The sequence below is a fragment of the Annulohypoxylon truncatum genome (assembly GCF_022578515.1).
Source record: "Annulohypoxylon truncatum strain CBS 140777 unplaced genomic scaffold F4807scaffold_41, whole genome shotgun sequence".
Classification (NCBI taxonomy): Eukaryota; Fungi; Ascomycota; class Sordariomycetes; order Xylariales; family Hypoxylaceae; genus Annulohypoxylon; species Annulohypoxylon truncatum.
Window position 1 is genome coordinate 205,285 of NW_025953827.1, and position 17,309 is coordinate 222,593.

The 17,309-nt window shown below is 49.4% G+C and overlaps 5 protein-coding genes across 5 annotated transcripts; 1 reads left to right on the forward strand and 4 right to left on the reverse strand.

Annotated features, from left to right (window-relative positions):
• Positions 1-375: 375 nt before the first annotated feature.
• On the reverse strand, positions 376-2,167 carry F4807DRAFT_277836 (putative hydrolase). Its single transcript, XM_047994648.1, has 2 exons — positions 672-2,167; positions 376-593 (listed from the first exon to the last, which is right to left on the reverse strand). The coding sequence occupies exons 1-2, from the start codon at positions 1,567-1,569 to the stop codon at positions 424-426; spliced, it is 1,068 nt and encodes a 355-aa protein (XP_047850156.1). The 5' UTR covers positions 1,570-2,167; the 3' UTR covers positions 376-423.
• A 464-nt stretch (positions 2,168-2,631) lies between these two features.
• On the reverse strand, positions 2,632-3,087 carry F4807DRAFT_464518 (uncharacterized protein; the record flags this gene model as incomplete). Its single annotated transcript, XM_048002137.1, has 2 exons — positions 2,632-2,730; positions 2,824-3,087. The coding sequence occupies 2 exons, from the start codon at positions 3,085-3,087 to the stop codon at positions 2,632-2,634; spliced, it is 363 nt and encodes a 120-aa protein (XP_047850157.1).
• A 222-nt stretch (positions 3,088-3,309) lies between these two features.
• Positions 3,310-5,403, forward strand: F4807DRAFT_442532 (3-deoxy-7-phosphoheptulonate synthase). The gene is made up of 2 exons (XM_047999479.1): positions 3,310-4,005; positions 4,106-5,403. Exons 1-2 carry the CDS (start codon positions 3,518-3,520, stop codon positions 5,094-5,096), a joined length of 1,479 nt encoding a protein of 492 aa, XP_047850158.1. The 5' UTR covers positions 3,310-3,517; the 3' UTR covers positions 5,097-5,403.
• Positions 5,404-6,019: 616 nt separating this feature from the next.
• On the reverse strand, positions 6,020-10,201 carry F4807DRAFT_453901 (uncharacterized protein; the record flags this gene model as incomplete). The annotated part of the gene is made up of 4 exons (XM_048000512.1): positions 6,020-6,875; positions 6,944-7,872; positions 7,971-8,200; positions 8,248-10,201. 4 exons carry the CDS (start codon positions 10,199-10,201, stop codon positions 6,020-6,022), a joined length of 3,969 nt encoding a protein of 1,322 aa, XP_047850159.1.
• Positions 10,202-12,830: 2,629 nt separating this feature from the next.
• Positions 12,831-14,476, reverse strand: F4807DRAFT_442537 (WLM-domain-containing protein). Its single transcript, XM_047999480.1, has 2 exons — positions 14,076-14,476; positions 12,831-14,015 (listed from the first exon to the last, which is right to left on the reverse strand). The coding sequence occupies exons 1-2, from the start codon at positions 14,251-14,253 to the stop codon at positions 12,979-12,981; spliced, it is 1,215 nt and encodes a 404-aa protein (XP_047850160.1). The 5' UTR covers positions 14,254-14,476; the 3' UTR covers positions 12,831-12,978.
• Positions 14,477-17,309: the final 2,833 nt, after the last annotated feature.

Consider the following 17,309-nt stretch of genomic DNA (forward strand, 5'->3'; position numbering starts at 1 on the left):
TGTCAAAATCGCAATGTTGTCTTTAAAACACAAACAGAAACGACATTTCCCACTGCAATAGACACCAAACGTTTGAGGAAGCAATTATAGAGTGAGTACCTAGGAAATGGTGAGTCTTTGGTTGCATATGAGTTGTCGCTATACCTATCCATTCGAAAGTTTGTCAATCTCACTCAGGATTACCTACATAGCTGTTTAGATGTTTCTCTCAATAAAAACACCACGAAAAACACTATATCAAGTAATTTGTGGATATGGCAAATGGTGCTAGATGTGCGTTATGTTGCCAGAGAATCAATCTACTTAGATCTATCAAGAATTAGATAATAAAAATTTTAGCAGATTTTATGCGAATGATGGTTTCCTTGCAGTATGACCATGCTTTAAACGCGAGTCTCCTTATTTAGTGACGATCTGTTGCAATCACGATACCGTAAATCCCCCCAGAGCAGCATTTCTCAGCGTTCCGAAATAGCCCACTTTCAACGTCACCGCGTCCTTGAGATAGGACAAGTCGACAGCGTCTATAGGAGACGAATCATTAGCCAAGAATCGCCCAACGCGGTTCGCAACCCAGACCGGATTCTCATCGGCTGTATCAAGCATGTTAGCGGTCCGTACATAGGTAGGCAACCTTTGCTCCGACGAAAAGACAAGGGGAGAAAACATACCAATCCAATGACCAGCCTTCGGAACAATATCAATCTCCAGATCACTAGCAACAGGCCCGAAAGACTCCCGCAGCACACTCAACACCCCATAACTCGCCTCCCCACCAAGCGCCAACGTCGGTACGCTCAGGGGACTCACGCCCAACGTCGCATTAAAAAACGCATGATCATCCGCCACCGCCGCCGCGGAGAACGGGCCCAGCATAGCCCTCAAGAACCCCGGTTTCCCGATACTGCTCGCGTACCTGCTCACCGTATCCTCCGAGAACGCCGTCGGGCCCGCGTAACTGCCGTGGTAAAAATACCACTCCAGAAACCGCCTCTCCTTGCCGCTCATCAGGAACTCCGCGAAGTCCGGGATCTGGAAGAAGGCCAGCTGCGGGTTCTGGTACAGGTCCCAGTACGGCGCGGGCGTGGCCGCGGTCTCGTACCCGAAGCCCGGGAGCACGTACTCGGCGACGCCGAGGCGCCTCACCAGCCCCGGGTTCTGGGCCGCGAGCGCGAAGGCGGGGCCCACGCCCTTGTCGTGCGAGAACACGTACGCAGAACTGACGTTCAGGAAGTCCAGGACTGCCTTGAGGTCGGCGGCCATGGCGGCGGCGCTGTAGTTGCCGTCGGGCGGGATGCTGGAGTCGCCGGCGCCGCGGTTGTCGGGCGCGATGACGGTGTAGTTCTGCGCGAGGACGGGCCCGATGAATTGCCACGTCAGGCTGAACTGCGGGTTCCCGTGGATGAGGAGCAGTGGAGGACCGGAGCCCGCGTACCGGAAGTGAATGCTAACGTCCTGAAGAGCGACTCGGCCGTGCTCCCAGTCGTCCCATTTCGTGAGGTCTGCTGTCGCCTGGGCCAGGGTGGCTAAGACCGGCAGCGCGAATCTTGTGAAATGCATGACGTGCATAAGATTAGGGTTCGGAGTCTAGAAGTCCTCGTCCGCAACTCTGGTGTGATGCTCTTTGATAGGAATACATGTTTTCTACCTAAGAAGACCAAGATTCTTATAGAACGTTATGATACGAACTCGGTCTCCATTACGACAAGCCCGCTCCTCGAGGGGAGGGCCCGGTAATGTTGATTGCATAGGGGTCATGTAATTCTTCCTAGGGTGTAGAATTAGTTTGATGATCCTGTGGACTCATTTGGCCCCACGATGGTATCGTCGACAAAGGTAGATGAGTTTGATTAATAAGATGATATGCTGAATAAGGTCGTCAGATAATTCTCCCGCGCCTAGTTATGGCGTCCGAACCCCTGTGACGCTAAACTGGCGATCTTCTAGACCATATTCTATTTAGTGCGGGAACTTGGACCCGAGGATAGTGTCAGGATTTCTAAAGATTTAATAATAGAGGAAGGGTAGATTTAAAGCCGATTTCTTAACAGCGAATGGGCCTCATCGGCCATAAACATAAAATAGATGCTGGCTCACAGATTGGATCGGGTGGTTATCCTTAATTTAAAAAACCTGAACTGCGAAGAGATCATTAGAAGGTTAGCGTAGAACTTCAAAGGTGACGCCAGGCAAGTGATCACGTCGTATTCTTCACTCATTTACTTGTTGAGGCTCATCGGATATAAGATAAGAACAACCACAGTCGTCCGCCGTATCGACGATGGGTGTATTGGTAATGCTCAGGGTGCCTAGGCACTTTGGCCATACAACTGAAGGCTCTTATTTCCATTGTTGATTTTAGATGCTAACCCCCAAATGATACTCTCTTCTCTTGGCACTGAGCTTCGACGGCCAAAAGGCCTGCAGTATGCTCCATTAGCGATACGAATAGGCCACGGTAAGACAGAGGCATCCATTCGCTAATCCTCGAAATGTAGAGTACCCTCATATAACTGAGGCGGTTGGGTATATCCATTTTCTCTATCGCCCCGCCAGACCGACGCAGCCACGCCGCCTCTTACGCGACAATACGGAATTTTCCTTTTGCTGACTCTCCTTTCGTAATCACCCTCACGTAGCGATGAAAGCCTTCATAGCCAGCACCGCATCGCCGTCATGCGCCTTAAGCAGCTCAGTTGCTTTGACTTTAGTAAGATCTAGTTCGTCGACCTATCATCCCACCAAGGATTGTTAGTATTCGTAATTATGTATTTATATCGCCCCATTTCAATCGCCAGGGACGATAAATCAAGCCAAGCATACCAGTAAAGCTACATCAGCAGCGTCTACCTTAACCTTCTTGACCTCCTTTTTCTCACCGGGAGCACCGCTTCCGAGGCTCTTTATAGCTTTGCTAGCAGCTTCTTGATCGACAGCGTTGCCCGAGCCCGCGTCGTCTCCCCGCGCATCGAGGCTGGCCATTGCCGCCGCTGCCTTGCGATCCTCAGCCGACTTCGCGGTGGTTTGGACCTCGTCTTCGACATCTCCGGCCCCTTCGTGCACGCTTTTCGGTTGTGGTTCGGCCATTTCGTCTGTTTTTCTGCTGTTTGTTGCTTGGAGATGTTCAATTATATTATTTTGTGAGGAAGCGTCAATTGATGCGGGGCAACTTTGAGCTGTTAAATCCCAGAAATGCAATATAAGATAACCGTACCTTAGCAACCCCCAATTATTGCATAGCACAGAGACCAGGAAACCACGGCGTACGTCAGTCTCAGGGGTCCCTTGTAGTGAACACTCATCCCGATTAGGTAACATAATACATAAAATGCATATACTATATTCAGTGGCTTCTTCTCACGTCAAGTGACTCATACTAAGCCTTCATAACGCATTTGATTACTTCGTGTAGCACATCGTATGTTTAAAATCCCTCACTTATAGTCAATTGGCCCCGCCAGTCTTTCTCAATCGCTCTTAATCCCTTCTCATTGCCCACCTGCCGCACAACGCAAACATGGCCGAGTCCGCATCCGGCTTACCCTGGACGCCCTCGTCCTGGCGTTCTAAACCTATCAAGCAGGAGGCCGTGTACCCGGACCCGAACGGCGTGAAGCGCGCCACCGCAGAGCTGAGCCGGCTGCCGCCCGTCGTGCACCCGCAGGAGATCGACCGGCTGAAGGCCAGTCTGAGGGACGTGGCCCGCGGCAAAGCCTTTCTCTTGCAGGGAGGCGACTGCGCCGAGCTCTTCGACTACTGCCGCGCCGATGCCATTGAGTCCAAGATCAAGCTTCTGCTGCAGATGAGTTTAGTTCTAGTATGGGGCGCCAACAAGCGCGTCGTGCGCATTGGCCGCATGGCCGGGCAGTACGCGAAGCCGCGCTCCAGTCCCCATGAGAAGGTCGTCATCAACGGCGAGACGAAGGAGGTCCCCTCGTTCAGGGGTGATATCCTGAACGGTTACCAACTCGAGGAGCGAGACTTGGACCCGCAAAGGCTTGTAAAGTATGGCTACCTAGAATCTACCTACCTACCCACTTCGTCGCAAAGCGAAAAAGCCATTTACATAGTAGTAAAAACTCACAATGACCCCACCTTTTTTTAGAGCCTACCACCACTCCGCCGCAACCCTAAACTACGTGCGGTCCGCGCTCGCGGCCGGCATCGCGGACCTGCACCGGCCGCTGGACTGGACGCTCGGGCACGTGCGGGACCCGCAGCTGAAGGCCAAGTACACCGAGGCCGTGCGCTTCCTGCAGGACATGCTGCGCTTCATGCACACCGTCGGCGCCGACCGGAGCCCCAAGCTCGACACCGTCGACCTGTACACGAGCCACGAGGGCCTGCTGCTCGAGTACGAGGAAGCGCTCACGCGCCTCGTCGAGACGCCCGTCGTGCGCCTGGACGACGAGAGCAGCGTCGCTAACGGTAGCAGTGGTGGTGGTGATGATGGCGGCGAGTCCAAGACCCGGACGCCCGGAAAACAATACTACGACACCTCGGCGCACTTCCTCTGGATCGGGGACCGCACGCGGCAAGTCGACGGCGCGCACGTCGAATTCTTCCGAGGCATCGCGAACCCGATCGGCGTGAAAGTAGGCCCCACAACACCGACATCAGACCTACTCTCGCTCCTACGCGCCCTAAACCCACAGCGCGAAGTCGGCAAAATCACGCTGATAACGCGGTACGGCGCCTCGAAGGTAGCATCACTCCTACCCTCGCACATCCGCGCCGTCGAGGGGTCCGAGTACCGCGGGCTATGCATCTGGCAATGCGACCCGATGCACGGGAACACGCAATCCACATCCACGGGCATCAAGACGCGGCGCTTCGGCGACATCTTCACCGAGCTGCGGGAGACCCTGCGCGTCCACCGCGAGGAGGGCAGCTACCTGGGCGGCGTGCACCTCGAGCTCACGGGCGACGCCGTGACCGAGTGTCTGGGCGGCAGCGAGGGCCTGGCCGAGGACGACCTGAGCACGAATTACACGAGCTTCTGCGACCCGCGCCTCAACGAGAAGCAGGCTCTGGAGCTGGCCTTCCTGGTCGCCGACTCGTATCGTCAGGAGAGGACGGACCTGGTTCACCATTAGAAGTGGTGGCCTGGAAAGGGGTCGCTGGGAGCTTTTCCCCGGGTGGGAGGAGAGGGCCGGTAAAAAAAGAATTTAAGATACGTTCTCTGGGTGATCAACCACTCGGAGATAGATAGATGAGGAAGGACTCGGGAAAGTATCGTTCAGACCACCCGCATACTTGATATAGAATTATCGCGGGTAAAATAAAAGCACAATTCTTTATATTGAACTATTATTCGCATACCTAACCTCCCGTATTGGTTCGAAAAAACTAGAATTTCTAGTTGAGGGCGTTAGCATCTGATACAGTCAAATTTAAACCCCTATCGCGAAGACCACCTCTTCGATACCAGTGCGTTACTTTCAGTTTCTTTCTACTTCTTTCGCAGCTTTACGATCAGAGCAAAGATCGTTCAATGTAGATATCTTTTATTATCACTACGTAATAAGCTTTAAGGGTACCTAAGCGCTTGCGGCGAACCTACCTACCGCATCATACATATATTGCTGAGCGCCTAGGGCATCACCTCTATGCTCGAGCAATATGGCGCCTAATCAGACAGGCCATAAGCCATAAATAAGTCATACCGTCCAGCCCTCGAAGCGTAAAGCTCGATAAGGCAATATGCGTGATTTTTTCACCTCCCAAACCGTCTAAACGCCAGAGGTCCGAACCCATTTGAAGCAAAGCGGAGGGGTTATCATAGCCACCAACGCCGGCTCTGCATTCGATTTCCTTCTATAACGCCGGCCGCACGAAACAAATTTGTGGGCGCGCATCGTCTTGCAATGGCGCCTTTTAAGATATTATTGTGCTGTTATCGGATAATCCAACCTTTTGGCTCCTCCCAGTGATCCGGCCCACCAGCCATAGATGCAAGCCCTTAAAGCAGCAAAGCAAAAGTACTCCAAACGCCTTGTCGTGACGGCATGTCTCGATTTCATGTTTTCCTAACGGGTGATCTACCCGGAGACCCCTTCATCCTCGTCTGCTCCAACAGGAGAACGTTAGCCTCCGTCAAGGAATCGCCTTCGGGGAAAGAGTGCGACATGGACGTCTTTCCGGGATTCTTATTGTTACGACTGTCAGCAGCGTCGATGAGCTTATCATCTCTCAGCTGCATGGCTAGCTCGTTGCTATCAAGCGACCTGGATGGTTGAGAGATCCCGAAAGAAAATGGGTTCATCTCGTTTGATCCTTTCCGCGACGTTATCGGTCGAGGTGTGGGGAAATTCATAAGAGGGTCTTCCGGAGAGCCTTCCAGGTCGCGACGCGGCGCATGCTCCGATGGCGTTTTGGGATTATATATCGACGTAAACCCAAACGTGGCTAGCGTAGGGAGGCCCGTACTGACGCACCTATCTGCCGATTCCGAACAGTCCGAAACGGACTGGTTGGCCGAGGAAGACGATATCGATTCTAATTTTCGACGGGACTTGCTCCACCTCACTAGCATTCTCTCAAGGGTATTACTCTTGACAGGCTTAGCCAAGTAATCGTCCATACCTGCCTTCTTACACTTCTCTTTATCTCCTTGTATAGCCGAGGCCGTCATAGCCACGATGGGCACATCGTGGGCGTATGCTTTGTATGGGACATGATGCCGTAATATATGAGTGCACTGGTATCCATCGACTACCGGCATCTGTACATCCATAAGAATGATATCCGGCTTGATATGCTTGCCCTCCCTGCACGCTTCGAGATGTTCGAGAGCCTCCTTCCCGTTCCACACCGCACAGACCTTAAAGCCAAGTTTCTTGATAGTCTTAGTTGCGATTTGTTGATTAACCGCGCTAGAGATGTCATGTTAGAAGACTATGGGGGTACCGGAGTGTCTAGACCTGGGAGGTAGTCAACTCACTTATCCTCGACAACAAGAACTTGAATCTTGGCTCTTTCCGATTTAGGAAGGTCTTCTATTTCGTAGGCGAAAGGTGCCATTAGATTAGCTGGTCTCTTTGGCCGAGGCCGTCTCGGCTTATCTAACGGTCCCTTATCTGCGGGCGCCGTCCCTAAGAAATGTTCGTGCTCTGAACTATTACATGAAACACTCATCTCTGATTGTAATCGCTCGGATATGTGACCTATATCGACAAGCCCGTCCCGCTGCGGATTTTGCGGTTTGTTGAATGGTATCCAAAAGGTGGCAGTAGTGCCATTGCCGATCGTAGACTCTAGCGTGATTCTTCCACGCATTAGATCAACGAGGTTCTTCGATATTGTTAATCCCAATCCTGTTCCTCCAAATTTCCTGGCGGTAGACGGATCTCCTTGACTGAACGGCTGAAAGAGGCGCTTCAACACGTCCTCTTCAATCCCGATGCCCGTGTCTTCAATAACAAATTTAACCTCGAGAGTATCACTTGTCTCCCTTTCTTTCAAAACCGAAAACTTGACGTAGCCAATGTTTGTAAATTTAATGCTATTAGTGAGGAGATTCGTAATAATCTGTCGGACGCGGCCGGGATCTCCGAGGACTACGAGGTCCTTTTCAATATCAGCTGCTATGTCGGACTGGAAGTCCAGGCTTTTCCTCTCGGCCGCAAAACTCAGCATCTTGGAAACATCTTGCACCACTACTGAGAGAGAGAATTGGACCTCTTCGATATCGAGACGCCCGGACTCGACCTTGGAGAAGTCTAGAATATCGTTGATGACGGTTAGTAACGCGTTAGCGGATCGACTTAGGTTCTCCGCATATTCTCGCTGCTCTTCGTTAAGAGGTGAGTCGAGAAGAAGCTCGGCCATTCCTATCACCCCGGTAATCGGCGTTCGGATTTCATGCGACATCTAATAATATTTCGTCAATACTTGCGTATATCCCCAAGGAACCAAAAATAGATTGGAAAAGAAAAGAAAAGAAAAATCAAACTGAAAAGGATTCCTACGTTTGCCAAGAATTGACTCTTCAAACGACTCGCTTCTTTAGCCGCCGCTTCGTTAGCCTTGAGCTGCCTCTTCTCCTTGACCTGCACTTCGAGATCTTGCTCTCGTTTCTTCAACTCGGTAACGTCCATGATGACACCGATGGCGCCTTTGATGTGTGACACGGTAAGCTGACCGTGCTGCTGGAATTTGTCCACGTGCGGCAAGAACCTAGTGCGGTAGTAACAGTCATCTAAACGATCGTTAATAGAGTCCTATTTCAGTTGCGCGTATACTTACCCAATCTGTGCTCATGCACCGTTTCCGATGTCTGTTCTCCAGCCAAGACCCGCTTCAACGGCTCGAGGAATTCAGGTAATTCGTCCAAGCGAAGGTGCGGATTTAAGTTGGTGAATACTGTGTCGATGCTCTTTCCAACATACGTCCGCGGGTCTGTTCCGTCGGGATCATCGCCGCCTCTCGCGGGATCCCAAGTCAACGCGCCTTCCAACATCGTAACCTTGAGGTCGTGATCGACGGCGAAGATCGTAGTCTGCGCATGTATAAGGACGCTAAGAAGTTGTTCTCTCGTTTGCTTCGCGGCCACCTTCGCCTCGAGAGCCTCGTGCACGTCGGTGCAAGTCCCGAACCATTTTTCAATCTTCCCTGTATGTTTATTCTTGAGCGGTAACGCACGTCCTAACATCCATCTATACTTGCCATCTTTGCCACGACATCGATACTCAGTAGTGTACGGCTCCCCGGTAGCTATGCTGTGCTCCCACCGTCTTTTACTAGCGGGTATATCGTCTGGATGGAACGCGCATTTCCAATTGATACCCATCGACTCTTCCGGCGATAATCCAGTGTAATCGTACCATCGGCTATTAAAGAAATCATGCAGCCCGTCCGGCCTAGTAGTCCAGACCATCTGGGGCATCGTATCGCAGATCAATTGAAACCTTTCCTTGTCCGCTATCCTTATTTCTGTAATCTCCTGGGCCATGCCCGTTACGTTGCGACAGGTGATTATGCCGGCAATGACTTCTCCGGTCTCATCCTCCGTAATCAGCTCACCAAGTACATCATATACGATACGAGCATCCTTCGCCTTGTCGTACATGCCAATTCTCCAAGAAGGGAAAGGCTTCCGCTCTCTTAGAAGTACGGAAATAGGAAACTCTGCCGGGCTGTATTTTCTGTTGAAGTCACCGTCCCAAACTTCCCACCTGGGAAGGAGATCATATCCATCCTGATAGGACCCGCCCGTAGTAGTTATGAACAGTTCCCGAGCCGCTCGGTTCATGACGGGGGCGCTGCCATCTACCCACATGGAAAATATCGGCGTCTCGGTCTTGTCTAGAAGCGCATCTTTTATGATGGTCAACTTCTGGAGGTACGACGGAGTGCTCGATTGAGGTAGACGTGAGGGAGGCCCGTTTGGGGGAAACGAGCCTGAAGAGACCGTAATAGAAATGGGACTATCGCCAAAGGACGGCGAACTTGAAGAACGACCGGAGCCAAGCGACGGCGGATTGGAATTGAAAATAGATCTACGTTCGGCGGCCTCGAGCGTGGATGGCCGAGCGACACGGACCCGCCTAGTTGGCGGGGCAGACGACGGAGACGATCCTGTGTTGGTGAAGGTCAGGGTAAAATAGGTTTGTTGATTTTCGATCTCCCATATCGAAATGATCATTTTCGCATACGTCTGGTACTCAGACCTTTTCGATCTAGGAACTCCGGCGACGTCGAAGTTCTTTGGTAGCACTACCACGTCCACGACAGAACTCGTCGACGGCTTACCCGAAGCGCCACCGGGAAGCTCCGATTTCGCAGCACCTGCCGTGTGTGTTGCCTCTGCGCCTACATGATTAAACTTCGACGCCGAGGTATCGATCTCTTGTTGCGGGCGCATCTCGAGTATTAATTCATCCAGAAACGACTCCCAAGAAACCCAAATCGGCTTACCATCCTGAACCATGTCAATGCCAATCTGGGAGAGCGTCTGCCCCCGAAGGCTCTCGCACAGCATGGCAGGATCATCCTCGGGTAGGGGCGCATCGCCGACCATGCCCAGCAGCTTTCCCATAGACTCGTTCGCCAAGACGACGGTCTTCAGAGTATTGAGAACCAGCAGAGGCACGGGTAAGAATTGCATGGCGGAGTAGGCGAGCTGTCCCGGCGAGATAAGGGGCATGGTTAATCTCAGAGGACTTGCGGAGGCAGAACGCCTCTCCTTCATCGGCGGCATATACGGCGTGTCCCCGGACATAAAACTAGGGTTAATGGGAAGAGGATCGCCATCCCGAAGACAAGATCGTTGGTCGATTGAAAAGAGGGCGGGTCTGCGGTTCTCGTCCAAACGCTGGTTCGGGGGTGGGACAAAATCTGGAGCTGGAGTAGTCGAGGATTCCGAGATCATGGATACGGATATAGAACTCGGGACGCTCAGAGAATTTGGAGACGTCATGTCGCCGAAGCAGAGGACACAGATAGAGAAAAGCCCATGAGCCACAACGGCTACAACAGAAAGCACAGCCCGCACGTCGGTCGTCAGTCGTCAGGTTAAGGAATTGGAGCGAGGTATTTCCAGTTTCCGGTATTTCCAATACTTCCTAGCCTTCCTAGCGAAAGATCCGACGAGAGGTTTTCTTAAGGTTCTGCTAGTCGGGTGGCCATGAATCGATCGGCAATACAGGTGAATACGCAGCGGCCGGAGGCAACGGTTGGCTAAAGGATTCTTCTAGTATCTAAATGCCTGTCTAATGTCAGATCCACGCCGGCCAGCGCACCATCCACGGGACTACGGCAGACGGTCTCGAACGTTCGGTAACACTAGGCCTAAAGAGAACTACCAATGCCGTATTGAGGAACGAGTTCCTTCGAAGAGGATTTAAGAAGGGTCAAGTTTCCCGCAGCGTTCGTCCAACCCCTCGGAATACGTATGTATATGCGAACGACGCCGCGGTGCGGGCTTTGTTCTGGTCTCTATGTCTGTTCGGGCAGGGGCAGGACGTAGGACAGAGTTGTAGAGTTGAGGAATAGAGGAATGGAAGAAGAAATTCAATTAGGTTAGATCTGTTGGAGTCTCAGTGAAAAAAAAGAACGTACCGTTGTCGGTGTGCGGCATTGGATGGTCCAGACCGTACCTACCTAAATGCAGCTCACTCAGCTCACACGCCGTACCTGGTACATCCCTAAGGTACGCACTTGCATATAGCTAATCCTTGTTTGTAGGTAGGTAGAACATACATAACGGGGAAGGAGCTTAGAGCTTACCTGATACAGTTGGCCGGGAACTACGCCGTTATTAGTTAGAACCTTCTGATCTTGTGTTGTACAAGAGAATGTTTTCGGTTTACAAACGCGATCTTGGTTCGAAACTCAAGGTTTGCAAGGGCTAAGGTTCATACGTTCATGTTATGATAATGTAATACAACAGGTCCCTCGGTTTTCAAAGCTTTAGGACGACCAGGACGACATAACAGGGCCGATGCCCAACATGCGGGAACTGCAATATCCATTCAGGGGTCCTTCGCAAGCTATGTTAGACCATGTTTGGCGATCGAATGAGAGACGATCGTAGGAATTGAAAGTGGACCTAGCAGGGTCTTAGGCAATCTAGGCACCTAAGACAACTACCGTACCGGGTACCGAATCGGTAGGTTACTCGACCAGATTCTCCCCGTGATTGGAGGACGAGCCGGAAAAGGTTACACACTATCGATGGTGCATAGCCATCTAGCTAAATCCATGTGAGGGATAGGCCGTATTGAACTAAAACAACCTAAACCGCTAGACAATCTACCTAAGGCGAAATAGAATTTCGGTGACTTCAGTCTTAGCCATCCATTACACAACTTCGCCCATCGGATAGCAGCAGCATCGTAAAACTTGATGCTGCGACTTGCCGTCGAAAACATCTCGGATCCCATATCAGGACCTACAGATGAAAGGTACTTATACATCTACATCATAGCACAATTATCGTACAGGGGTTTAGAATTTTAGCGTCAGGTAGATCGATAAGCGGTTGCAACGACAGCCATGTGGGATCAGCCCCAGAATGACGTCGTAGCACGATAATCTCCCGAACAGTCACAGCTGCCAGTTCCAGCTGCTCTCTGTGCCTCACACCCAGCACACCCTCAGACCCTCAACTCCGTCCATTTCCCCGCCCTGCCTGGCTGTCTGGCCACTCCCGCGTTCCGTTACTAGGCACGTAATAAGGTGCGGCATCGACAGCCGGGACTAGGATTGTCAGATTGTCCAGCCTTACGTGCTTAAAGGATCAGCTTTTTGCCTCATTCTACCCATCCTGACCCTGGAGGTTGTACTCATCCTGCATTGTGATCCTGCATCATGATGTATCGTCAGGCCAGATCGGTTGGCTGATATATAACGAATTGCGCGCAGCTGGGTCGAGGATGCTTCTCGAAATATCGATCAGTCGCATTCTATCAGCAATGTAACCACACGTGTTGAGGAGTGAAAAAATGGAAATACAAACACATGTATTCTCGGATTAATATGATATCATAGCTTCACATATGGTAATCGATTGCCACAAACCCGCAGACTATGATCCACTCTATACTCCATAGACTAACTGAATGAAGCTTTTCGAGATGAAGATGGGTATACAAGATCTGGTAACAGTACCTAGAATAATTAGTTACTCGCATATATTACCTGAGTCGTACGCAAGGGTCCTAGGTAGATACATGGATATTAAGTAGATGGGACTTAGAACAGAGACCCCTTAAATTAGGGTATGCCCTATTCGATGATCCCCGGGTCGTCGAGGCGGGCCAGCAAGGTGGGCGGATTAGGCTCGTGAAAGACGAAGTTCAAATACGATGTGATTGTTTACATAGCTGCTTATCACGGATATATGAGTATATTCCAAGTTCCTAGGCTAGATAATAGATAGGCTGACAAGTAACCAACCGACGAGTATATCGTCAAAAGTTCAAAAGGGTATTCAGCAAATTCGTGAAAATCGTGATACAACCATCATCTCCATCATTACGATTGCTGCTTGATAGTTCCGCATAGGTCGCAGGACCACCATTGTTTCTCTCTGACCCGTCCACAGAACGTGCATGTCCATGTTGGCGCGGGTGGTCTCGTAGAATGTGGTATGGGTGGTCCTGCCGTCGGTCTCGAACCCGGTTTTGAGGTAGAAACACTACGCTTATTCGCCGATGGGGACTGGGTCAGATCAATAAATGTTGGCTGTCCCTTTGTCGATCTCCCGGCGAGGTCTTGGGTGATCTTCTCGCCTCGTTCCATGCCACATGCGTCGCAACATAGGAAACTAGCCGGATTCACGAGGGTACAGATATCGCACGTCCACGTAGATCCTCTACTTACGCTCTTCTCAGGTTTACGCGAAGGCTCAGGTGGCCCCGGCGCCGAACTAGAAGAGCCACCGCCGTCATCCCAAGTTTGGATGCTGGAGCTGGGAGGAATGTAATCGTTGCCTTTCTTAGCCATCTCTTCTTCTTGGACGAGCTCCCAAAGAGCCTGTGCTATTGCGGCATCGTTCGCGGCGTCCTCTTCTGCTTGTGTCCTGAACCCATTTTTAGTTGCCGTGTCGGCGATTTGCTGAATCTCGTTTTGTGGTCGGTTGTCATTCGCGCAGCCTCGGAGAGAATTATTACGGCGTTCGACCGCGCTAACAATAACCCTTCTAATATCCTGGCCTGGTCCGGGAGCGTTACCGCCCAGTCGTTGACCGGAGCCTGCGTTCAGCGTGCGGCGCTTCTCCGCGGATGCCCGAGCCATCCTACGAGCTTCATCCATGGGTATCCTCCTACCGCCGAGTCGATGGCCCGCCGACAAGAACCCTTCGCCGGTATATCCTTTCATTATAAGCGCCTCATGTTCTTCCCGTAACTGATTCCACAGAGCATGGAATTTCTCGTCGTGTGGGCCGTGAACGTTATGCGCTAGCTCGTGAAGCATCGTATCGATTACTTGTTCGATGGGGACAAATTGGTTACGATCGCTATGATACCGAAGTCGGAGACATATTCTCTGCCCGCGACCTACATTTAGGCCTATCATGATTTATCATGTTAGCTCGCAGTCATTCCGATACTGACGCTTCCGCATCCTACCTAAGAGATTGTGTTGTTCCGGGAAGAACTCGGTCAGCTGCCCAACTTTCCATCCTCTCGCCCTCATCAAAGGCTTCACCAAGGAAGCGACTTTTTTAAGAGTATGTAAAGCCTCCTTTTCTCGGGGGAAGTTCGCCAAGTGCGAATACGAAAAGATCAAAGGATCTATTTCCGCCATTTTACAGAAATAAGAATGAAGATGTGGGGAAGTCCAAAAGAATAGAAATCAAGAAATAAATCAAGAAGTAAAAGTAGCGGGAGCCTGCTCATCCATTTGAGAAACTGCGATGCCAGGAAGCCATAACGTAAGCCTTGTTTATAAAGCAAGTAGCCGCGTAAACTTCTGGAATTTGCTGGTGGTCGTCGCTGACCAAACGCGCCACTGTACACGAAGTCAAAACGTTGCCTGACGCTAGAACGGAAGGCACTGATGAAGTGTTTTCCCGTAAAATGATTAACCATTTATGTAATATTCAATAAATCAATAAATTGCTTTAGCCGTATCCTGAGCTGTTTCGGCGGACGTCTAACCTAAGCGCCAATAGCGCTCACTAATAACAGGGCTCCTAACTCTTCCTCTTTAACATTTATGATTTGATCCATAGGTAGAATTGTCATGTCCTTTTATTTAATAGCACCTAATTCAAAATCCAGATTAGGAAGATGCAATAGAAATTATACACTAATCACTGCTTATTATTTAGCGGCGGTATTCAACGTGTTCAATCCGTCCGAACACAACTACATATCTTGACTACACCCACCCGGAGATGCGCCGGAGAAGAGCACCATCGAATCACTTGTATATCATACTTAGAGCAGCTACCTATACAGAACAATACATTCTAGCATTTCGGGATAGCTCTAGTTATTGTCCAACCGGTGTAGGTAAACAGGTGGCTTGAGGTCTAGATCATGAGCTAAACAAAGAGGTAGTGGTTCCGTAGTAGTTTCTCGTCTCTACTCTACCCCCATTGTCTCTCTTCCTTTGTCTTGTTCTATCGTTCCTTTTTTGACTTCATGATTAACTCAATGGAATGTTGGGATGACTAGCAAGCTCTTATCTTCGCATGCTAAGGACAACTTAGGACATTGGCAGCTTCTACATGGATCATCCAGTGAATACCACATGGTTCTACACACCCTTTTGACTTCGGAAAAACTATGAACTGTTACTTGATCATTATTACATTGGCTCATGACCCATCAACATGAATCTGAGTAACTAAAGTCGAGAAATTACTTCGATCTTGATTATCTTTCTTCAGTAGTGATCTGATTAGTCTTCAGTTGAAGATTGTCTTAGAAGGGTAAGACGAACGCAGTGTGGCAATGATTACTTGATACCTAGCTAGGTACCTAGGTTCCTAATATGGAACTAAATCTTTGCAGGAGTGAGTAGGTAGATAGCTACACTTCAGAACGCTCAAAGGTAAAGTCACAAGGTTCCCAAGGTTACTCAGTTTTCTTCCAAAGGCATTATGAGAGTAAAAGCCGCAGTTACATATCGAACAGACTAAATTGACGCCTGTTAGGTGGGTTCAAGAAGAATACGCGGTAAAGTGAAGTGCAAGAATCAAAGCCATGGAGGTAATGAATCAGTCTTGATTAATTAAGGCAATCTAGCACGTCTTAGTATCTGCCTATCTGCATACCTACCTACCTGGCGACTCATGCCCAACATGCACCTTATAAAGTGGAAGAGATATATGTTCCGCTTCAACATTATACTAAAGGTGTCTGTATGCTGGTTAGTCTCTAGCCTATTGCTCCACCAACCCCTTTTTGAGCACCGGGCAATATATCAAAACCAAATAAGGCAGTTCTCGCACCCATAGTTATAACATAACTCCGATTATCTATTCAGCAAGCGAGGAAGTATGTATCTGTTTTAGCCTCGGTAGGTTAGATCCGGTCATAGATGTTATAGCGTATCGTTCAATAGAAGAGAAACTAGTATGTTAATATGAAAGACTTACGTGGGAGCTATACCGCAAAAGCAAGATACCCAACGATGGCGCTTCATGATGATTGATGATGAGGAGAGTATTCATGTCCGAAGGGGCATGACTTATCTAACCTAAGTGATTAGATACACGAAGTGCGTACTGGCAGAGGCATAGGAATACTACAGTGACTAAAAGTATGTGAGTTCGTATGTCTACAAACGAAAAAGGTTACCTAGGTATATTTAATTTGGAAACTAAAGTCATGAGGCTGTTTGACTGATCATTTGGCCAACAAACCCCAACGAAACTTGATGATACCGAAATGCAGAGGGATGATGACGGGATGTATGATAGTAGACCTAGGTAGACGGCGAACTGTAACTATCGAAATGAATATATTATTAAGTACGTATAGAAGCAATCGTGTTCTTAAATTGGCTCCTTGCTGATATTGTCTACCGTTATCCTTCCCCCTTCACACTGATTAGAGGTAGTTAGTAGTAGTTTGCTCAGATGACATACGACATCTAGATTCATCCAGTTACCTACCATAGGTAAGTAACATCCGATGGGGGAATTGATTACCAGGTCTTTATTTAAATACGGCATGTTCTAGGCTTATGGATAATAGGTTGCTATGCATGATTTACTACGACAGTTGTACTAAGGCTGTTATTAGGTAAGTGGTCTAAAAAAGCTCCGTGACTGATAGGTAGAACAGACCTAACAGAAATTCGCAAGATAGTGATCGAAACAAGCACTCTAAAACCTCTTGGAATAGGATGCATATTAAGTTGTAGCGAGCAGTCGAGAAGAAAGGGCGTTTCCCTAATTTTAGTAGACAAGATCAAGTACGCTTTTTTGATACGGACATTGGAATGACGGCGTTGAAAGAATGACAATGTAACCTTTTTAGATTACCTCACAAATGATTGATACTTATCTTAGAATTATAAATACTACCCAAGCTCGAGAGTCCAGAACCATCGTGACATCTATTTAAGATCTATGTGTAGGTAGGTATCTTTTTCTTGAAGATCCTAGGAGAGCTAATGGTAGTCGGAGATCTCCCCGAAAATGCTTCTATTCAAGATAGGGTTCATCGCCTGATTAAGCCTAGAAGTCCTAGAATGTACAATTCTCTTCAGACATTATAGTTTAATACATCAATTAAATGTATTTATTTGAGCTCTATGTGTATCGGGACTAATGCGTGATTGATAAAGCGGTATTAAGCCTCTGTGCCGTAGAAAAATAATTCCACCGTTACGTTCAGAATAAGACC

Coding starts and splice junctions, on each gene's coding strand:
- F4807DRAFT_442537 (XM_047999480.1), bottom strand. CDS start 14,253: ATGGCGGAAATAGATCCTTTGATCTTTTCGTATTCGCACTTGGCGAAC. Junction 14,016..14,075: donor GGAACAACACAATCTCTTAG/GTAGGATGCGGA, acceptor AAATCATGATAG/GCCTAAATGTAGGTCGCGGG.
- F4807DRAFT_442532 (XM_047999479.1), top strand. CDS start 3,518: ATGGCCGAGTCCGCATCCGGCTTACCCTGGACGCCCTCGTCCTGGCGT. Junction 4,006..4,105: donor GACCCGCAAAGGCTTGTAAA/GTATGGCTACCT, acceptor ACCTTTTTTTAG/AGCCTACCACCACTCCGCCG.
- F4807DRAFT_277836 (XM_047994648.1), bottom strand. CDS start 1,569: ATGCACGTCATGCATTTCACAAGATTCGCGCTGCCGGTCTTAGCCACC. Junction 594..671: donor GAAGGCTGGTCATTGGATTG/GTATGTTTTCTC, acceptor TGCTTGATACAG/CCGATGAGAATCCGGTCTGG.